The sequence below is a fragment of the Pimephales promelas genome, chromosome 3 (assembly GCF_988280905.1).
Source record: "Pimephales promelas chromosome 3, fPimPro1.hap1.1, whole genome shotgun sequence".
NCBI lineage: Eukaryota > Metazoa > Chordata > Actinopteri > Cypriniformes > Leuciscidae > Pimephales > Pimephales promelas.
In genome coordinates, this window is record NC_142771.1 from 31231862 (window position 1) to 31255174 (window position 23313).

At 38.4% G+C, this 23313-nt stretch overlaps 2 protein-coding genes across 2 annotated transcripts; both read left to right on the forward strand.

Moving 5' to 3' along the window:
* Positions 1 to 816: 816 nt before the first annotated feature.
* Positions 817 to 2087, forward strand: psmg3 (proteasome (prosome, macropain) assembly chaperone 3). Its single transcript, XM_039675081.2, has 3 exons — positions 817 to 976; positions 1351 to 1583; positions 1673 to 2087. Exons 2-3 carry the CDS (start codon positions 1368 to 1370, stop codon positions 1823 to 1825), a joined length of 369 nt encoding a protein of 122 aa, XP_039531015.2. The 5' UTR covers positions 817 to 976; positions 1351 to 1367; the 3' UTR covers positions 1826 to 2087.
* A 1153-nt stretch (positions 2088 to 3240) lies between these two features.
* On the forward strand, positions 3241 to 21777 carry tmem184a (transmembrane protein 184a). Its single transcript, XM_039675071.2, has 9 exons — positions 3241 to 3667; positions 4640 to 4894; positions 10163 to 10328; positions 11288 to 11378; positions 12648 to 12723; positions 13676 to 13767; positions 13874 to 14043; positions 15281 to 15478; positions 21397 to 21777. Exons 2-9 carry the CDS (start codon positions 4640 to 4642, stop codon positions 21627 to 21629), a joined length of 1281 nt encoding a protein of 426 aa, XP_039531005.1. The 5' UTR covers positions 3241 to 3667; the 3' UTR covers positions 21630 to 21777.
* The last annotated feature ends 1536 nt before the right edge of the window (positions 21778 to 23313 follow it).

Genomic DNA, 23313 nt, shown 5'->3' on the forward strand with positions numbered 1-23313 from the left:
GCAAAATGAGCAGTGTAGCGTTTACGAAGCACCCAAACGATATGATATGTAGCCATTACACAAGACTGAAGTAAAAATTACTCTAAATCTAATTCTAAAAATAAATAAGTTACTAAAGAAAATGTTTCCCATTTCTTAAGAATCACTGATTTGAAAAATTTGATATGTGAATATGAATTATTTGTAAAGTAAATATGTCACTGCCTTTTCAAAAACTAATACAGATTTAGTTGACTATATACATTTTGTTTTCTTGTCAATCATCTATCTTGTTTCTTTTCATTTTAGCTAAGCAAATGTTTGAAATAATTCTATAATTCTATACCCATGACGCTTTTCTATTTAAGATGTAAATGATTCATGGCAAAGCTGGACACTGGACTAGGCTATATAAATGCAGTCCATGGCAAAGCTGAATTTTCAGCATCAGTTCAGTATCACATTATCCTTTAAAAATCATTCTAATATGCTAATTTGCTCAAGAAACATTTTTTTTTGTATATTAATTATCAATGTCGAAAGCTTGCCGTTTAAATTTGCATGCCGTAATGAGAGTTCAAAAGAACAGCATTAATTTGGAATATAATTTAAAACATTTTGTAACATTACAAATGTCTATATAAACTTTTGATTAATTATTGCGTTGCTAAATAAAGGGTATTCATTTTCTTTTTTTTTTATAAGAGATTAACCTAGCCCACCCCTACATCATTTTTAATGGTTGATATCATTAGTAATATTATGTTAAAAATCGTAGCTAATTAAATACAATGCAATTAAAAATTAACAAAACTCAGGCAAAGTACCCGACCATCTCCTCCACCACAGCTGATCTCAACTGCTCTCATCTTTCCCTACCCTCCCTTGTCATTCATTGCGTGGAAGAAGCGCATCCACTTCTCTGACTTCGCTGAGGGATGTTAGCAAACAGATTCACATTCGACCTACGAGGATAATTTACGACTTAAAAGTAGTGGTGAGAAAGTTTTGTTTCGTCTCCGCTATTTGTTTTAACAGTTTGCATTGCATCTTTGAATACCATTCGGCTATTGCCGATATCACGGTTGTTATTGTGCTTGAGACTCTGAAGCCTCGGTATTTCCTGTGTCGTCTGACCGCTTTTGACAAGCTAGACGGCAGCGATGTCATGCGGCCTACTATCGCTGTAGCTTCTAGCTTCTCCTGTACAGAGATGAATGAATAAGCGATGCATGCTTCCTTTTCTATTTGCTTATTACTTACATAACCAATCCCATGTCTTTCTCGTTTTTTTTTTTAACTTTTTCAGTTGTGAGAGTTTTGTCACAATTATTTGGTCAGATGTTTCTAACTAAACTTATTTATTTTCAGGTGTAACAAAGTAAATAATGGCTCCTCAACCCGCCATCCGATCAAGACAAATGGAAAAAGAAATAAACGGAATACCAACTCAAGTTGTCTGCACGGAATTCAGCAACTACATTTTTATAGTTCTGACACAGTATGGTAAAATTGGGACACTTGTGTCGATAACACCTGACACAAGGTCTGGTGACATCAGTGTACCCATGTTCACAACTAGAGTACTGCTGGGAAAGGATGAGGTATGTTTTAAAGTATGTTTTTATAGGATTATCATCAGTATGGCTGATATCGTCATTTCACCATGAGCTTTTTTTTATCTCCTTTGCAGCCTCTTACACACGTCTACGCCAAGAATGTCACAACGTTTGTCTCACAGGAATCAGGCAACCGACCAGTTCTGTTGGGTCTTTCACTTAAAGATAACAGTGCTGAAACCATGAAAACTGTTAAAGATATGATCAAAGACTGTCAAGTTTGGTGACAGGTTGCTAAATGGCAAAGCACTAGATAAGGACAATTTACGTATATCTGGAATTTCAACAACAACAAAAGCCACATGGCTTGTCATCTGTGAATTTAGAAGACATAACCTTAGTTGCAATCTTTGGCTACTGCACAAAGCTTAAAATCCTTGAATTTAAAGTGTGTAACCAGAGTACTGTTCAAGATCATTACTTTTTGCTTCTGTATAATGGATGTCTTTCAGCTGTCGAAGATTAAAAGTTATATTTTCTAACCTTGAATTTTTTTGGTGTTTAAATGTCTCGCACCAATCCCAAGGCCTTTAAAAAGGGACCTGGCTAAACACATGCACCATTTGCATCACATTAACTGTCAGTCTGCCAAACCATTGCAGACTGCAAAAGTGTCCGCCCACTTTTTTACCAGCCTAAGTTCTGGAAGTGTTTTTTTTAAGTCTTTGTTCAAGAGCTATAGGCCATGAACCAAACAAAATCAGTCAAAACGACAGAGGTACAAGACTTAGCTTCTTCAATGAGAGAAATAATTATCCCATGATGCATTGTGAATGACATAATCAATACAACAACAATGGAGAAATCTAAATATTTAAAGATGTAGAAACAACATACTTAAAGTTTATTGCTTAATGCTAAGAGAAACTTGACTCAATTATGTCATTCACAGTGCTTCACAGGGGTTAATATAATATTTTACAAAACGTTGGTTGTTAAACATGATTATTTTATTTTATTTTTTAAAAGTGAAATAATGCAAGCTGTCTTTAACAAAAGCATAAACCATTGATCAAGAACCTCTTTCCTCACAGTAGGTCTACTTTCAAAGGTTTTTAAGTAATTTCCTCTGTACAAAGTGAAAGGGATTTTTACCTCCTGAATGCTACACTCTATTCCTGTTGGAACTAAATTATTGTTTACAACTAATCACTATTGTATCCAGTGTCAGGCGTTTTAGTATGTCTGGTGTCTAATTGACCCCAAAAGCTTCTGTGACATCTCTGAAAAACGAAAATGATATTTATTAAACATACACATCTTTTATTACAGATTTTAAAAAATGTCTGCACACATTTTTACCCAATCAGTGACGTATGGGAGCATTTTGACCCCACAAAAACACTACTGACATTTACACTAACTGGAGGATTATAAGGTGATCTGGGGCTCCTTTAAAATATCACAGTGCCCTAGTTTACCTGAATTAATCCTATATTATTTCTATAAGTATTCACAGTTATGTTTTCTAAGGTACTTGTTTATTGAGCTCTATAATAAATTTAAGTTTATTCATAGAAATTGCCGTGTGCCGTTGCAATAGTCTACCTTTGACCAACAGGTAGGTGCTCGTCTCTGCCTGTCATGTCACGTGACCAAAGACTGTAGTCGCTAGCCAAGGTCACATGACCTGGGTGTGCTGTTGTGTCGCGAAGACGAAGTACGTACACCTGTTGAGACGGAACAACGAGCTTGTTGGCGTGGAATTGGGGATTAGGCTTTAGGAAAATAGCCGTGTAAACTTTTCTTTGCTTCGGGATTTGTATCACAATCAAATAGATTCCCGTCGCGGCTGTCTTCACCGAGTTGAATGAGTTCCATCATCAGATCTGTCAATAGTTAAACGAGGAAGTGCGCGCTTGACTCATCGGTGTCGTCGCGCGGGCCGTCTGTCTAGTGTCTAACTTACCTATGGCTACATGTTGCATATTGATATTTCTGTAAGGACTGATGTATACAATGCATTTATTATTTTAGCTCCCCTACGATGTTCAGAGTTAAGTGACGTTTAGGATAAAGTGATTTGAGTTTGATCGCACTGAACTTCACAGTGTTGACAGGATCACAAGGTAAGTGTGTCATAAATACCTACTCGCCGTGTCGTGTGTTACAATAATAGGTTTGATTTTAATGATTGATAGACAGCTTTTCTATCTCGTATGTCTTTGTTTAAAAAAATGCTTCCCAACATATGCTGTAAGTAATGAAACATTCTGTAAGTTATGAACTCTGACGCCCCATTTACTTAATGAAAAATAAACATGTAAACCATAGTTTCCGACAGAATATCATGATAAATGCTGTTGGTAACCATGAAACCATAATACATCGATTGCTATGAGGCCTTCTTTTAAAAACGCTTCTTTTTTTCATGTGAAAGGTAACACCATTTAATATAGTAAGAATAGAAGGAATAGAAATAGTACAATCTATATAGATTGTTATATTTCATCTAGAGAATAAGCAAAGTTTAAATGGAGTCAGTAGAATTTGTATTTTAAAAAAAGAGAAAATAATACTTTTATTCGGCAAGGTGCAATAAATTAATTAAAAGTGACAGAAAAAAACATGAATAATGTTAATAAATATTTCTGTTACAAATAAATGATAAAACAATGAATAATAAAAAAAACCTGATGTAAAAACATAGCACAGTTTCCACAAAAATATTGTTGTTGTTTTTTAATGGTTAAATACATTTTCAACATTGATAATACAAAATGTTTCTTTAGCAGCAAATCGTAACATTAGAATGATTCAGCTTTGACAGTGCAGGAATAAATTACATTTTAAAATACACTGTAGTGTATCTTACTGTATTTGTAATTCAAATAAATTTAGCCTTGCTGACAAGCATAAGAGACTTCATTCAAAAACAATAAAACAAATAGGTAAATAAATATCACAGTGACCTCAATTTCGAGCGGTGGTTTATTAGAAAGTTGTAAATGAAAGATAAAGTAAATATTTATAACTAATGTAATATAAATTAGTTTAAATTATTTCTTTTAAAAAATGATTGTATTTTTTTTCCCCCACAGATGAATGAGTCCAGTATTACTACAGCTACTTTCAGCACTCTGTCAGTGGATTCAGATAAAAACATGGATAATTCAGTCCCTTTGTCGTCATACTCAATCCTGTCAAATATAACTGACATGTCTAACATGACCGTAATCAGGACAAGTAATGGAACCGAAGTAGTGGGGGATGACAAGATCTTCCTCAACACCCCCATTGCTCAAGCCTTGTCTGGCATTTTCGTTTGGTCCGCACTCATCCTCACCTGTCATCAGGTAGGCTAATTTACAAGAACTAAATGTCATTATGTGTTTGAAGACAAGTAATTCATAGAAACCTTTTACAGCCAACCACTCACACATCTAGCACAATTTCCGAGGCCATGGAGCTGCTTATTTAGCAACAAATAGGCATTGCTGCTGCTTTTAAACCAGTATGAGGTATAGCCAGTATGTGGCATGAGTTGAGGAGCAAATCTCAACATTAAATGGAGTGGCCCGAGGAAAGCTGGAAACACTAATAGCAGTGGTTCATTCAGAGCACACGCAAATAAAAGCAAATAACCTAGACAGGGAAAACAAAAGCTGTTCCACATCGTCTCCTCCCTCATACCTGACCTCAGGCTCATTATCTGCAGATCTTGATAATACTATGTCACTTTAAAAGGTTAATCTCTGTTACACCGTCATTAAAAACTACAGCAATAACTAATCCTCCACTCCCTTCTTCCACCGCTTATCGATCATCAGAGATCAATAAATGCCTACCTGTTTGTTCTGAACAGTCATCCATGTTTTCTTTGCTCTAATGTTCCGATTAGAGGACTGTTAGCCGTCCTTGACCAATCACTTTTTACTACAGAGCGGAGTGGTCCCTGTTCCCAGAGCTGATAAGAGTGCTGTGCAAACACAGAAATATGGCTATAGTGTACTCTGGTGATCTAATGCGAGGATACCGTAACATGTGCCATCTGCACTTTAGAAACAGAGATAATTTCCATCAAAACAGTTCCTATGACAATATCTTTCTCAGGCTTGTGTGTGTGATGTGTGTGTGTGTTAGTGCCTGGCACTATTTCAAGTGGGCGTTTGTGTTTTTTACAGCCATTGTAGTTTAGATATAAATCTGTTGGCTCTGTCTTATACCCTAACAGTAAAACATTCGGATGCACTCGTGTCAACTGACTTGTTTGGTTATGATTAAGAAATATATACACACACATATATACATACACATAAATTTATATGTATATACACAACTGTATATCATATATAATTAATATATGTATTTTTGATACATTACCTTTTGTTAACACGAATGTAAATTGGCTGTTTAAAAAGCATCCAAGTTGGATACCATGGAGTTGGTTGAGAAAATGTGGGCAAATGATGGCTATTTCCATCTTATTTGTTTGATTTTCATAGTTTTATTTCTAAAAGAGCTTTTTTTTTTCTCAAATTAAAGTGAGTAGGTGCGTCCAAACATTTAACTGGTAATATATGTTGACTATAAGCAGAAGCTACAGTGAGAGCAATATTTGTGTGCCCAGCCTTTGTTTATAGAGGAAGTTCTTTTGTGTTTGATGAAAGACCATCATTCACCAACCTTTGCTCCAGCTGTATCAGTAAAAGAGTGATAAGGTTTGTTTTTTTTATAAGAGACCAGACTGCTCAATAAGTCTTCTTGCTGTGACTTAGTCATTTCTTTTTAGATATAAACATGCTGAGCAGTTCTAATTTGCTTTGGCATGTCCTTTTATATTTTCCCGTTCATTACAGCTGAAAGCGCATCATACCTGAATATCCATTTCTGTCGCATATGAATGAGTTCACTATGCTGCCTCTGGCAAGATGAAATCAGTTGGAGGTGGATGAGTTTTGTGTAAAAGTAATTGTCAGGTGAAGTGCCGGCACAGTATGAATATACCCGTCTTGTGTGTTGAATTACCAATTATATTTGCAGACATTGTTCGGTTTCAGAAAAGGTTGAAATCTAATTTCCTTGCTCTTGCTGGTATGTTTTGAATCCCTTTTCATTGCAGCCTATATGACCCATGAAGAAATTTAATATAGAATATGTTTCTCAAGCATCCGTTATGTAATTGAACTACTGGGATCGTACTGATGGAGAGCAGAGGTCAGGAAAGGTATTTCTTCAGCTCTGAATTGCAGCGCCCACAGTGTCCCCGATGGATTATTTTTTTGATTGCCTCCAAAGCATCTTGTGTGCCATACGAAAGCCAACACTTCTGAGAAGCTGGCAGTTTTGAAGCGGCCAAGCAACGTCGAGGTTCTATAGAGACTGAAAAGGAGTCCCTGTGTCATGATTTTCCTCTTCAAGTCATAATCAAGTCCAAACAGTCTTCTTTTTTTTTTGTCCCTGAGCCTAGAAGCTGAATGACTCCTCATCCGTGGCTTTGCAAACAGCAACATATGTAAATCCTGAGGAGATTAAAGGAGCCCTCAGGATTGTTTTAGTATTTCACAGCCTTTCTCGGCTTCTCGGCAAAAGATTCTCCCGGCGGAGCTTGCCTTGCGCTCCGCATACTAAAGGCAGAAATTGAGATTGCGTTCCTAAAACACACTGTTCTAAAGTGACTAATTTGCCTGCAAAAATTTCCCGTCAGTGCCAGGGATATCAAAGGAGTCTTTGAAAACCAGCTAGTTAGAACACAAGCACCTTCTGGGCCAGCCCCTCTTACAGTAAGTGAATTGTTATGTATGGCATTGACAAGGCTCCAGGAGCACTCTTGGGTCTGCCTTTTCTCAGCTCTGTAGTTTTTACAAGGTTTATGGTCTTAAAGGTGGTGGTACACCTTGTGATTCACCGGCTCTTGTTTTGGGGGGCCTCACATCTCCACCAGCAGTTCCTCTCTGCTTCAGACAGGTTGTAATTAGCTTTGGCTCCAATTCTGCGTCAGCCAGCAGACAGTCAATGGCCAGGGCCATTACTGTGAGCGCAGCTCTCTCTCACTGTCAGCTCCGCATTATGGAGTCTGGGAGGCTGTGAACTTATTTCCCCTGCAGGCTAGGTGAAATGGAGGACATTAGTTCAGAGAGCAACTTCCCTTGCTTTTTCGAGAGCCCACAAATGCATCAAGCCTCCATGAAGGACTCAAATAATCTGATTTCAAATGATTGAGTATCCAAGAGTTTAAAGTGCCCAGTGAATATTGAGCCCCCTTAGTAATATTGTGAAGTTCAAAAGGGACTTTAAGGACATGCTTTCATCTCAAGCTCCATAGAGAAAGGTAGAATATAAACTTTGTAACTATTACCGATATATGCACACATGCGACTCAACAGTAGTGGCCAAAAGTGATGTCCAGAGGGGATATTTGAGTTTTTGACCCAATTGAACTATATATATATATATATATATTGGACTGGATATTAGTGGTGGGCATAGGTTATTTTTGGTTCAAAAATGGCTCAATTGAATTCTGCCAAAGGCATTCAGAATATGTGTGCTACCCAGGGGCAGAGCTAGACTCGTCATGGGGCCCTCTGCTACCAAGTCATTTTAAATTTAAAACCTTTAAAAAAAGTAAAATTATCTGATGAAGGCATATTTGTCACTTGTTGAGACAATTAAGTGGAGACATGCTTGGCCACTTCATCACCTTCAGCTTCCCCAGCAAGGCAGTCGTCATCTTAGTGGTGTGTTTGGGGTCATTATCATGCCGTTTGGCCCAGTTTCTGAAGTGAGGGCATCAAGTTCTGCTTCAGAATGTCACAGTACATGTTGGAATCCATGTTTCCATCAAGCTCAGCTCCCCAGTACCAGCAGCGCTCATGCAGCCCCAGACCATGATGCTACCACACCCATACATGACTGTAGGCAAGAAACAATTTTCTCACTACTCCTCACCAGGGCATCGCCACACATGCTGGACACCATCTGAGCCACACAATTTTATCTTAGTCTCATCAGACCACAGGACATGGTTCCAGTAATTCATGCTCTTGGACAAGTTACTTTCAGCAAACTTTGTGGGCTTTCTTGTGAGCCAGCTTCAGAAGACGCTTCCTTCTGGGAAAACGCCATACAAACCGACTTGTTGCAGTGTGCAAGTTATGGTCTGAGCACTAACAAGCTGATCTTCTGCCTCTGCAACCTCTAAAGCAATGCTGGTATGATTATGCGTCTGTTTTTTGAAGCCAGCTTCTGGACCTGACGCACAGCATGAGGACTGAACTTCTTTGATTGACCCTTGCGCGGAAAACCTCTGTATGACCCTGGCCTGTACTGTAACCAATCTTCTAATAGCCTAGGTCAACTTTGTGGAGAGCAGCAGTTCTAATTGACCTATGGTTAAGCCACACCTTCAAACGCGATGAACCAATCACAGTGCGCAGCTAACCCAATACACTCGGACATGCTCTGCTTCCACTTCCATTGAAATGCATTTGGAGTTAGTCAGTTTTCATTCGTTTTTTCTTGTTATTTTAAGTTTCAAATGGTCAAACGGTGTGCATGGGGTACATGCAACTCTGACACTAGGTTCCCGAGAGGCTGGGCAACTGTGTGTTTTTTTTTTTTACCCTGTCCCAAGGGTAGGGTTGTTCATAGCAGGGTTATTCTATTTAAACTAAAACTATAACCATAAATACATTTTTGTTACTTGAAATAAAATGTATAGAGCAACTTCAACTTATTTTATTTCAGCTAATTGCAAGGACATTTTCTTTTCACTTAGTTTAACTTGATGTACTAAAATAAAATAGTATATACTATAGACATTATATAGACATTTAAATAATATAGACATTTAAAACACACACACACACACACACACAGACACATATATATATATATATATATATATATATATATATATATAAAGTGACAAAACGCTCAAAAAAATACTAAAACGTACTTAAAATGAAAACTGAAAATATAAAGAAATAAACCACAATAGTATCCAAAAATGCCACTATTCATAGTAGCACCAGTTCTGCAGTAAGATAATATGTAATGAGAATAATAATAAACTTAATGTGTTGTATGGTAACTGCAATATTTAAAACGCATGTAATCATGGTAATACTGCACATACAATAAACATAATTCTGTGCCTGGTTGCCACCTGTCATAAAGCTAAAAATAAAAAAAAGATGACGCCTGTTTTTAGCTACTACACCAGTAAAAAAGTGCATATTATGTCAGTGGTGTTCAACGTTTTTCATTTTGAAGTGTGTAGTTAATATCCGGTCAGCATTAGTGTGGTAAATATTGCTTTGTTTGATTTCTGTTAACCGTCCATAAACTGTTATAGACTTTTACATTTTTATCAGTTTATTGTTATTTCAACAACACCGGTGTTACCGCATACAAGCTCGAGTTTGTCAAGCTCTCTCCCCAAACATGTTACTATAGCAGTGATGAAACGCAGCTCACTTGTTTTCTTGCGTGTTGCTCCAGTGCACATTTGAATCATTTGCATTTCACTGTTTTTGCAATTTAAGCCAGACTTGTTATTTATTTTTGTGGTCAAGCATGAGCACATTTTGTCTTTCTTAACACACTTTTTCTCTTTACAGATATACTTGCACCTGAGGTCGTACACGGTGCCAAACGAGCAGCGCTACATCATCCGCATCCTCTTCATTGTCCCCATCTATTCTTTCGACTCCTGGCTCAGCCTGCTGTTCATCAGTAATGACCAGTATTATGTGTATTTCGACTCTGTTCGTGACTGCTATGAAGGTACAGTAAATCTGAGCTGCTCTGTGCCCTTACATCCTCTTCTGCCTCACGGGCGTAATATTATTTAGCACAGATATAGCGCTGGTGGAATGACGTGTGCTGTTGTTTTTAAGTCTGGCCTGCAGTGAGGGAGGAGAGCCTGCTTTACAGACGTAGGGTTGCAGGTTTCATAGTGGGGAAATAGATACATGTTCATTGTAACTGAACAAACCTGTTGGTCATGGCACAGTCAGAAAGGAGGCAAGCCAAATGTCTCTGTTATCATCTTTTCAGGCCTATCCCACTGCTGCTAGACAATGACTATTTATAACAGTTTTTTCGGTTTAAGTTACGTGGGAACATTCCAGTGTGGGGATTTATTTCACGTGAACCATTTTATTCAATATACTTATAAAGCAATATTTGTTGTATTCTTTATTTTTTATTCTTTAAGTCGTTTTTGCTTGTCAAGGCTGTATTTATTTAATAAAAAATAAACTATTACTTTAGTCTTTAGTTTCACATGATCTTCAGGAATCATTCTAATATGCTGATTTGGTGAAACATTTCTCATCAGTGTTGTGAACAGGTGCTTAATAATTTTGTGGAAGCCAAAATTATTTAGCTTTACTGTCACTTTAATGCATTTTTTCTGAATAAAGTATTAAATTATTTTTATAGGTGCTATAATATAAATGTAATTGTACTTTTAAAGATGTTAAGTCTTAGTCATAGACCATCAGTAAACACTTACTACAAGTAATAGTTGTACACACTGAGAGACAATGAGATCTGACCTTCTAATCTGTCTTTAAATAGACCTCTTAGGTTAAGATGGATTTTCTGGACTCAAACAACTCCTCAATCTTGATGTGTGATGAGATGTTTTGTCATGTCAAACATGTTCTTTATGCTTATCATTCTTACTGCAAATTGTTTAAGTTAGGCTCTCATGTATTATTTTGTTTTTATTATTCCAGCATTTGTGATATACAACTTCCTGAGTCTGTCTTTTGAGTACCTCGGGGGAGAAAGTGCCATCATGTCGGAAATAAGAGGAAAACCCATTCAGTGAGTGTCTATACTGTATATCTATATAAAAATAAATGTTATGGGAATAAACATAGTGAGCAGCATTTTAAGGCATGGTAGGTGTGCTCCCTTTGCAAAGGCTTAAAGCAATAGTTCACCCAATAATTTACCTCAACAGATGTGTGTGTTGATGAATATTATATGTATGTAAATATCATGCAATTTGTGAATATAAGCCTAAAATCAATCTCTTCATCAAGACTTTTCAGAAAACTTTTACTGAAATGCTCAATTCATATTATTTTTACGATCTCTTTATGAACTTTTGGTCAATGGAGGGAGAGAAAGCTCTCAGATTTTATAAAAAATATCTTGTCTTCGAAAATTAACAAATGTCCTACAGATTTGGAACGATATGAGGGTGAGTAAATGATGATAGGGTTAACTAACCCTTTAATTATGCTGCCTCCTAAAATGCTTAATTTTGGCCAAATTCAAGGGTCGGCAAAATTCTAGTTCCACAATGCGTTGTAAAGTGCTTGGAAAAAACAAAAATCAAACGTGGATAGGGTTGGGTATCGTTTGAATTTGAACGATTCTGATTCCGATTCCGATTCCTTGTTTCGATTCCGGTTCCTAACGATTCTCGATTCCGATTCTTTTAAGAGGCAGGGTCAAAAAAGTTTAGCTAACCTTGCTAACCAACGGCCTTTCTGAAGGAAATACTCCTTCTGTAAAAATACTCCTTTTGTCCCAAATTTTGCATTTCGTTATTTTTAGAAAAGAGAAGCCACACTTTGGATCGCTGGCGTAAGGTACTCATGTTCGACTCGCGTGGTTATGCCAACACTTCCGGTAGACGCTTCTTCGTTGGTGTTGTTCAGCGGTTTCTTCTTCCGCTCGCCGGACTGTGAATATCGACACTAGGAATCGAAATTTTTACTTTTGAACGATTCCGGGAAAAACGAAAAGTTAGTCCCGGTTCCAATCGATACTCGATTCTCGATACCCAACCCTAAACGTGGACAATGTGGGCAGAAAATGCACTGGATATAATAAACACCTCATGACGCTCCTCTGGAAGTATGGTGACCACCACTTTCATTTTAAATTTGGTTGTCATCATCGCCCACATGGCCACCATGACTCTACTGTTAACTTCTACTGTAGGTTAAAGCTCTGACAGCGTTTTCTATTTTTTGTGCAACATCATTTTTCGCCTGCCTGTGTCTTAAGAGATCAATTCATCAAACTACTCTCAAGAATAGCATTACCTTTTACATGTTCCTCTTCATTCGCCTTTAACAGGTCCAGCTGCCTATATGGGACATGCTGTTTAGGAGGAATTAGTTACTCCATTGGCTTCCTGAGATTCTGCAAGCAGGTTTGGTCCTATTTTTCTATAAAATCCAACTTTTCCTTCAACATTTTTTTTGTACTTTTAAAAAATTCTGAAATGTATGGCTTATTTCCACGTTTTACATCTCAGATTTTCAGTGTGATCTCACCACCCCGCTTAAGTCTCATATCCCATTCTGTTGTATAAAGGCAAACGGCGATGTGTAAATAGCGTAAATGTTAATAAGAGGGTCCGAATTTCTGGGTCTTCTGTCTCCACAACCTTTATCCACCTTTTCTACCTGAATTGTCCTGAAGTTGCAGCTGTTATCTTTGTAACATTGTCTTTCCTGAGCAGCTCCGGTGGTTAATGTAGAGTAGGAAGCAGGTGCAAGTCGCTTGATTATAAGTAAAAAAAAAAAGCTATTGCTGGCAGACTGATGCTGTCTGCGTGTTATGAACTCCCTCGTACTTTGAGAATAATACTGATGGGAATTGGACTTGAGAGCCCCATCCCCCATTCTGAAAAGAACGTGAATCTAACTTTTTTTAATAGGAAGTGAAATTTCAAAACCCATAAATCTGTATGACCGGACGTCTACATGTGGGATCAAAGCATCACCTCGCGATATGCCACACTGTAGCGGAGACGGAGCGTACTTTGATTATTTTGAGGCGGCTTTTCTCACAGACAGCTTCGATTTAAAACTTGAATTCCACGTTGATGTTTTAAGCAGTCGATTCCGACTCGCATGTGGCGAGATTGGGGGGAAATTCTCCTTTGCGTCATTCTCAATGAGTGGATTTGTCAGTCATGTCAAACTTTGTGTTGATTATGTAAGAAATAAGCACTGCCTGTCAAAAATAAGCATGTAACATTACCATGCCTTTGAAAAGAATGAGGACTGGAAGTTCTCTATCACTCAAACTATATTAAAGGGCTATGAAAACCAAACCATCACCATTACTCATTGGCTTCTGTTACTAATGTCATCTAGGCCACACTTCAGTTCTGTGTCATCAAGCCCATCATGGCTGTCATCACCATCCTTCTGCAGGCTTTTGGCAAATACCACGATGGAGATTTTAAGTGAGCCACCCTGTCATTCATTTGTATTAGCTTCCCTTATAAATAACACAACATCTGCCTTTTTAAATGAGCTGTGCTTAACTCCTTGTTGTTTCTCTTCATATAGTGTAACCGGAGGTTATCTATACATCACCATCATCTACAACATCTCTGTCAGTTTGGCTCTCTATGCCCTCTTCCTCTTCTTCTTCGCCACCAGTGACCTTCTAAGACCTTTTGAGCCTGTGCTCAAATTCCTCACCATCAAATCTGTCATCTTCCTCTCATTCTGGCAAGGTGGGTTACTCTGCATTCTTATTTTATATGTCCAGTATTCATCTCAAGCTGTTTATTGACACTTTTGTAAGCCAAGTACAATACTACTACGAACAACAATTTTGTCACTAATGTCACATGTTTGTCAATGTACTTATTCTTTTTTTTTCATAAAACTTATGTGGCAGAAGTTACTTGCTCTACCTTAAAAAACTACGAAAATACTATTTGCTCGATGGCAGCTGTTCTCAACCAGGGGGTCTCAGAAAACTTCTAAGGGGGCCTCGAGATGACTTTAATTTCAAAGTCAATATTAAATTAGCATTAAAATAAGCTTTAAAAAAAATCTATATATTTCTTATTTTAACCCACCCACTCAACAACTTTTTTTTCCCTTTAAGAATTATTAAAATGTAGTCATGGAAAAAGTCTTATAAATCCTATAAATAAAGCATGTTTATACATTTTATGAATGTATGTTTTTCTATTGATGCCAAACTCTTAAGTATTTTACAGGGTAAATTGTGAGTAAAAAATACTTTTACAAACCCTTATCCTTATCTAGTAAATAATGAACATCTAGAAAAGTCATGGGGCCTTCGATATCCATTTTATGCGCATTTTAGGATATTGCATGAAAAATCGATAGATTGAAATGCCAAGATGAGCATAAATTATGAAATTGTGCATAAAAAAGCATATGCACCCATTTGCAGATCATTTGTTTTATCCAATAAGATGACATGAGCATAAATTATAATGGAAATGCATTTACCGAATAAATCTCTCGATGTGCAACTTGTGTGACTGCCTCAACAGTGGAAGTGATTGGATGACTGAACTAACCAGCGGACCAAATTTCATTGTAAAGCTTCATTCTGAAACGCCTTAGCCAAAGTCTGTCATCAGAATGATTTGGATTAATTCCCTCACAGAAGCGTCTCACATGATTGTGTTCCCAAACACCAGCATCCGAATGTAAGATAACATGTCAGGGTTGTATGATGTAGGAAAAAAGAGACACAGTGGCTTTCCCGATTACAGCAAATTCCAATTTGATTACACATATTATGTGGCAGTTTCCTAGGATTGGTGATGAAACGATGCTAATTGTTTTTTTTTTATGATATTCCAATTTTGTGCACAAGTTAAATATGGAAATTTGGATGGAAATGTAGCTGGTGGGGCCCATTGTAGTCATTTAGGTTGAGAAACACTGGCCTATGCAAATTTTTTTCTTTGGTTGTCTTTTTCTCAGGTATGGTATTGGCCATTCTGGAGCGTTGCGGTGTGATCCCAGAAGCTCTGGTCATTGATGGTCATGAGGTCGGTGCTGGTACAGTGGCAGCCGGTTGGCAGAACTTCATCATCTGCATCGAAATGTTCTTCGGCGCCATCGCCCTCCGCTACGCCTTCACCTCCAGTGTGTACCGCGAGAAGAAGAGTGAAACACCAGGTTAGAAGCTTGAAAATTTGACACTTTGGAAAAACATAGCAGAACTTTTTAACTAGTTTTTAAAGGTAAGTTTAGATGATCTTAGAAACATGTCTCGGCAAGCCTTTATGAGGCAACTTGAAGTTTCCTTCCTCAGGAGGGTTATGACTCACAGTTCAGAAGACTGTTGGAAAGCTCCACTCACACCAGCAATACACAATCATCAAAAAAAAAAAAAAAACTCCTGTGTACTGAGAAACTCATGCTCAAAGCATGTTGTTATGATGCCATTTCAACGAAATCTTCAGCGGGTGTTTTTCTTGCTGTAAAACTTTCTGTTGTGAATTTAACTTGCAGCATAATGAGGTCGGATGACAAGGAATAGCTTAGCCTAAAATTACAATTCTGTTATTCACAGTCAAGTTCGCAGTAGGGATGTCACAATATCAGATTTTGGCTACACGATTATAATGGCAAAAAGAATTCACGGTAACGATATTATCGCAAGAACTAGCAATCGGTCAATTCATCGTTAAATTTTTTTTTTTTTTGCTCACTGAATCACACTCAAAATGCTTTTTACAATACAGATTGTTGCATTATTTTTCCTGTTATCTCTGTGAAGCTGCTTTGAAACAAAGTTTGTTTCCAGAAGAAAATAGCATCACAGTCCAGCTTAAGTTCAGTGATGTTTCATTTCTGTTGTAAAAAAGTTAATTTAGTACATATATGTACTGTATATATATGGCTCTCTCTATATATATACATATATTATCATCCAGCTGATGCCGAGCTAATGCCGAGTTCAGACTGCACTATTTTAGCCACGATTTTGGCTCGCCGACAGGTTTTGAGAAATCGCCGAAAAATCACAGGCAAATCGACGCTCATTCACGCGAGTGACAATCACGCAGTGTGAATGAGCAAAGACGCAATCTGAGAGAATTGCCGACGAGTTGCCGACGCCCGTGAGATATTTGGCATGCTAAATATCTGGACCTGGACCTAAATCCTGCTGTGTGAAAAGTGTCTTGACTGAAAAACTGAAAACTACATCAGCGATTACCGACAGCCAATGAGAGAGCAAGATACAGAGCAGCGGGGAGTTCGGGGAGGAGTTATGCATCATGCATACAACATGCATGGCATTGTTTCAGAAAAAGGCTTATTCTCGGTCTATTTGGACCCAAGAAATGGAAGAAAAAATAGTAGAAATTCGGCAGGAGCACTCGTGTCTGTTTGATGTTTCAACTGAGCTGGATCACAACCGGGTCGTAAAAGAAAAAAGTTTCACGTGAGAACTCCGGTCTTGCACGTGTGGTGTCGGGTTGTTTCCTGGTCAAACACATCTCACGTGTTTTTGTTGTGAAATGTAGTTTGCACACAGGGTGCTAGACAAAGTTGTCCTCGTTTTTTTTTTTTTTTTTCCTATTGTAAAGTCAAGCTGTGAAACCTTCTGTCGCCGATCCATCGTGCAGTGTGAACACAGCAGCGAATGAATGCTGGCCAAGATAGTCATGCAGTGTTTAACAGCGACCCGACTACTTTGAAAATCGTGCAGTCTGAACTAGGTATAAGCAAGCCGAAAGCCATGGGCAAAAAAAAAAAAAAGTTGAAAAAAGTTGACAGTGGAAAGGAACCAAAACTCCAATCAGTGACAGAATGAAGGAAAAAACCTTGGGAGAGCCCAGGCTCAGTCGGGGGGCCAGTTCTCCTCTGGGCAACGAACGAACAGTGTATGATTATGAATCTGGCAGCATTACAGGTCAGAAGTCAGATTGGATTTAGAACAATCAGAATATTATTCAGTTACATCTGGTTGAAGATCATCAAGCCGACGAACGCCGAAATGCAAAAAAAACTCCCACACTGGAGAACCTAATATTTCAAGTGTGGGTAGAGTGGCTCGATTTTTGTCTGTCATCTCTTCTTTCATCAGTAGAAGCTACACTGCGTCGTTGTCATTCCCTTTTTTTTTTCTCTAATGATGGCAACCAGTATTAAGGTGCAATACTGCCTTGTACTATATTGGGGTGTCAATCAGATGATTGTGAATTATTTACTATTACCTAAAAGCTGGCAGTATATAGTATGCACTGTGCAGAAAACAGTATGCTAGTAGTATATCATTCTGGTCATATCCTTAGAGGTACAAAAGCCTCTCCACGCTTAACGGATTAGTCATATTCTGTCGCTTGTTCTTTTCAAGGTGGTGAAGAATAGTTCGCTTTCAATTTCCACCAAATTAAGCAGTGATGTCAGTTCAGCTGCTGAATGTTAAAAGCTGCATTAGATTTGTGTTCTGCCTTCAAGAGGCCTCTATGAAATATAACTTGACTGTCAGTTAGATATGCATGTTTCAAGCCTCACTTTGAATGTTCAGATAGTGCAAGGTCTTCTTTCACTGTGGGCTTATTGCTGAATTCCACTCAACCGTTTAGAACTCCCTCGAGTTTTTAGCCATAGTTGAACACTGAGCTCAAAGGGTGAAGTCACCGCTGGTTTCATAACCTTTCACTGTTAATAAAAAGGCCACGACTGTCATGAAGTCTGTTAGGTAGAGCAACCTTCCAGGATGGCCTTTTCTCCCTAGCGGACCACCTGTGAAGAAGTTCAGGACAGTTTGCTGATCCTGAGTTTTCACCCTCCATGGGGTCAGGTCCCAAAACATCCATCCGTTCACTGTACAGTTTTCAGGCTGGCTGCTGGAGAGCAACAAGCACAGGTCAGAAACTTTCACCCCTCTAGTGGCTGCCTGCCGTCACCTTTGTATAAGCGCTCATCCATCATCCACAAGGCAATATGCAGTTTGCTGGAACTCATCATATTGCAGTGTATCAGGCTGTACTACTCCGTAACCTTATTTAATACATCCACAGCTGAGATAAATCTGGGAATTGTAGGATTGTGAATTTCTTTCTTGGCTTCTCTAGTCTGTCGTAGATAAATGAAGCTGAAGAGTGATTTGCCAAACACATCAGTGCATTGCTAGTGGTTTCATCCCCGTTTCTGTTTTGCGAACAGCTGGGTTGGACCTTGGCGGTGCCTGTGGCGATGTGCTCACAAGAGTGAGGATAATAGCAAGATTGCATTGTGTCGAAATGTCACTGGCTGTTAACGGATTGTGTAATCCAGACCAACAAAATACCTCAGAAATGTGAAATGACCGTTATGCTTTGCTAACTCGGGAATGTTTTTTTACTGTTCATTAGACATTGTCTTTCTGTTGAATGGATTAGTGGATTTTAGTTGGATTTTTTTTTTTTTTTTTAGTCCCACTGCCACAAGATTCTGTCCTGCAAAATATATATAATATATTTTTTTTGCAGGAGCAGTAATATATAATATATATTTATATATTGTCCTGCACCAACCCACAAGTTTCATATTTTGTCCAGCTCCCTCCTCCCCCAAAAGGCTGTAAAATTGTATTCCCTCTCTATTTTATGCCATTTTTTTCTAGTTTTTCCAGACTTCAAAGCTCAGCTTGTTGTATTTATGTTATCAGACACAAGGATGTCTTCCTTCACTGTTGCTACAGTTGGAAAATATCCAACTATGTGCCATTTGTTTTTTATTGAGTAAATGAATAACATACACTTAAAGGGGCACTTGGCAACTATTTCAACTTAATAAAACAGTTTAGAAATCATTTGAATGGTTCAATAACCTGTTCTGGAGAGAATGGCGGCTTTCCCCGCTCCCCCCAGCTTTCCCAAGCGGAAAACCAACCTTGCAACATGAGGACTAACGTCCCCAGTAAGTTGGAAATAGAAGTCTCATGCATAGCTGTCAGCTCTTTTCCCGCTGTCTTCTTGTTTCCCATAAAATATCCCATATTTTTACGCTATGATTGTGTGAGACGTACGAGCTCGGGCAGATTCGGCTTGAAGTTGTTCATTTTTGCCGCGCTTGTTCGGATGCGTCGAGTATAAAGGCTTTACTCCGTGTCAGCGCGCGCTCTGATCGGGTGCACAGACCTCTCCCAATCATCTCCAGCACTCAGCCTCTGAAGCACCATTAACTCCCCCTCCATTTCCCCAAAGCCCGTCGGTTTCCCTCATAAGCTGATATTAGAGTATTTAAACATTCTCTATGATATGCAGTATATTTTTTAATGTTTTTAATATTTTTAAAGTTTAAAGGTAAGAATCGTCTTAAAAATCCCTCATTTTGGGGGTGGATTCCTCTTTATGTTCAATGTTGACAGCTATGGTCTCGTGAGAAGCGAGAACGAGCGAGAAACACAAACTGGTTTATGGCAATTCGACATGATTCAATGATACGGTGTATGATGTATTACCCACTCGGTAGACATAGCTCCACACGTTAGAGTTTGCTGGTTTCGATAATAACACATGCACATGAGCAGCGGTAGAAAGTGCGAGGAAGGCGCCGCAAGTGAGTTTCTTTATGACACTGTTGTGAAATACACGCCGCACAGCTGTAGGGGGCGCTGATGAGAACACATCCCACAACAAAAGTGGAAATCAGCGAACAAGTAACTAGAGTTGCCAAGTGCCCCTTTAAAGGTGCCATCTGACATAATAAATCAAATCCTACTCCATATTCCATAACAGATGGGGGCAGTATACCTCCAGAAAATGACTTGTGCTCCTACCATCGTGCATGTTATTCAAATCATTTGACATGATAGTAAAAGGTTGGAAGACCGCAGTTTCACGTGGAGCATTTGGAGATTTTTAGAGATCAGAGACTCAATGAACAACATCTCAACACTAAATGATGAAGACCGACTCATAGACGCCTGTCTCAAAAACAAGCTGTTGCATTTCGACGATATGGGAAAATAAAAGCTTGGGCAATTATTTAAAGTTTATGGTATTCGTTTTGTTCATATTACACTTTTATTGTTCGTGAATTAATTTGACAGACAGCATTCGCTGATGTTGATCAAGCTAGCGCCGTGAATTCACCGTGAGACACACGCAATTGACACTTAGCAAGCAGGTTAGTTAAGCTCTCAGATTCTGTCAATTTTATTACGCAATTCAAAGAATAAATACCGTTTTGGCGCATGTAAGTTGAATGTTACACCACAGATCCCTAGCGCACGTGAACCGATCGTCTCTACTAGCTAATGGAAAAAGAACATGAACTTTGTTGAAAGATACAGTATGCTACAACTTACCAAAATGTATTCCTCATGCATAATGTCGACCAATCATTTTTTGAACTCTTCCCTGAACTGAAATGTAGTAATGGGCTGTATTTCCACAAGACTGACATCAGGTTCAAGTACACACAAGCCGGTGTGAGCGCGACTCACTCGTGTACATCAGTTTTTCTGGTGGTAACGTTGCCCGCCCACATACCGCCTCCCATGGCCGGAACTGGTATTACGACACCTGCCGGGCCGGGGCTAGTAATTTAGCATGCTAATTCAGGTTAATATCTCGGCAGCACTATAACTTGTCAGTTTTTTAATGACATCATTGCACTTATTTCTTCTCATTCTTTTGATGCGTGTAGCTCATTTTTCGGATATTGTTACCTCAATTATTACATATGGCACCTTTAAGTACATTCTGTACCTTTAAAACAAAATGGATTTAAGTAGTTATGTATGCTTCACGGGAGTCCCAAAAGTAATTTATTTCCCCTGCTTTCTGTGCGCACAGAAATATCTTCCCTCCTACACTGAGCAATTCAACTTGTCCCAGGCCGCAATCCCGATCATGTGGATAATGTGTTAATCCTATGGGAGTAAAGGCCTATAGTTGACCTCAATATATAGTTGTGGTGTAATGGGTTTTAATGATGAGACTGTGTGCGAAAGTGCCTCTTATTTCCTTTGTAGAGTGTTTTGGTTTCAAAAAAAAAAAAAAACTTTCAGATTTGTTCATTTTAAGTCTCGGATGTCATCAAACATATATGTCGTGATATATGACGCTTCTATCTATTGTTTTGTTTTGTAGAGAATGTAGCACCTATGCACAGCATATCCAGTGGCCTGAAGGAGACCATGAACCCTGGAGACATGGTTCAGGACGCAATCCACAACTTCTCCCCGGCCTACCAACAGTACACCCAGCAGTCCACCCAGGAAGTGGTGCAACCCAACATGAATGGCAAACCAGGGGTCAACACCACCAAGAGTGCTAAGAAATCTGACAAAGTGATGCTGATCGACACGGATGATGAGTTCTAGTTTCCCATCTGTCCTGATCTTTCTATTTATTTAATCCGGAACTAAATTGACTCTTTCTAACTTTAATGAGGAGACTAATCATCCAAATCAGCTCATGATTTTTAAAAAAAGGGATCTGGACAGTTTCCTGACAAGGAATGAAGGTAGACCGGGTCATGTAAGGGTTTTGTTTTACTTATTGTTGTACCAAGCTCATCCTGTATTGGCGGATGATCTTGTCCTATTGAGAAGATTCCCTTCTCTCCTCCCAAACCTGTCCGAGGCATGGCTGATCAACATGAGGCACGTGGAGCTGTTCAGATGGAATGAATAAGGGACTGACACTTTAGGGAGCCATTCTTGCATCTGGTCGATTGAAGTATTTGCTCAGCTGCTCTCTGCTGGGTCTCAGGACGAATTGAACTGGCTCTCAAAGATGCTCTGGCTTTGGAGATTGCACTTCAAACTGTTGTCTGCGGATCTGTGAAACCTTTCTATCAGTCATGCCACACGGACAGAGCACTGTCCCGGCTTTGATTTGGAGGTTCATTAATTTTCACACCAGGCCTTCAAAAACAGTGAGATCTGATGCAAAAAGGCGAGTCTCTGCTATCATCACGTCATTTAATTGCAAATAATGTGTATTCAGCCAGTGTTTGGTTGGTTGGTTAATTAAAGCTTTAACCTGGGACATCTTAAGTGCGAAGTAGCACAAGTGTTACCATTAATTTGTTGTTAAATTATGTTTAGTTATCCACTGTTTAACCTTTCGAGGGTGTTTTGTTCACCTCTTTAATGATTTGCCCAAATCGTTTGGTAACAGTCCAAGGTGAAATGTATTTAGTTAAGTGTCATGAAAGGCTATAACTACTTGTTACCACAAAGTCAGTCATCATCAGTGCTTTCTAAACAGAACTTAAGTCTTCAAAATCCTGACTTTTGAAGTTTTTGAGTGCAGCCTTTGTTTTGACTGGATAAAGATTTGTTTTCGAGATGTTCCTTGGCGTATTTGATAATCTACTTTTTGTTAACCTGGTAGTTCAATTGTGTTTTGAAACTATCACATAGCTTCAAAATGTAACCATGGATTCAGTTCTATTCACAGACAAAATAAACTGACCTGTTTTGTCTATAAATTAGCCATAGAAGTCATTTGTTAAACAATTAGGAGGCAGCATTATGAGAGTATGACTCGTGCCAATGGTTGCTGCCTTTTAACAGTGGATGAAGAAAGTGATGTGTATATAATATATTGTATGATACCTAGACCTAGTCATCTCTCTGATATTTTAACTTCCTATAAAGTTTGACAATCTGTTCTCTTAGGGAATAAATAAAAGGGAGTGAGATTTGTTTTTATGAGTTTCATTTTTTGATGTAACACACAAACAAGGCTTCAGATTCAAACAAGGTTACATGAGAAAAGCTTTATTTAAAAGTACAAAACAAACACTGCAGACTTTGTACAGGAATAATTTACCACCACAAATTTAGCCAGAATGGGGGAAAAAAAAAAAAAACAGGATGATTTCATTTGTACATGAGGGTAGTTAATTGAAAAGAAAACAAATGAATGTAAATAAAATAATTTAGAAGATGAGAATAAAAAAACAAAATAAATATCAGAGATCAATGTGATACAAGCAGATTAATGAGAATCATGAATGTGATTAATCTAAGCCTAGTTTTTGCTGCCTTTCATGGT

Bases quoted from the DNA above. Each gene is read 5' to 3' on its own strand.
- psmg3 (XM_039675081.2), top strand. From the start codon at position 1,368: ATGGCTCCTCAACCCGCCATCCGATCAAGACAAATGGAAAAAGAAATA. The intron at 1,584-1,672 runs GTATGTTTTAAA...TCTCCTTTGCAG, and splicing joins TACTGCTGGGAAAGGATGAG to CCTCTTACACACGTCTACGC.
- tmem184a (XM_039675071.2), top strand. From the start codon at position 4,640: ATGAATGAGTCCAGTATTACTACAGCTACTTTCAGCACTCTGTCAGTG. The intron at 10,329-11,287 runs GTACAGTAAATC...TTATTATTCCAG, and splicing joins TGTTCGTGACTGCTATGAAG to CATTTGTGATATACAACTTC. The intron at 13,768-13,873 runs GTGAGCCACCCT...CTCTTCATATAG, and splicing joins TACCACGATGGAGATTTTAA to TGTAACCGGAGGTTATCTAT.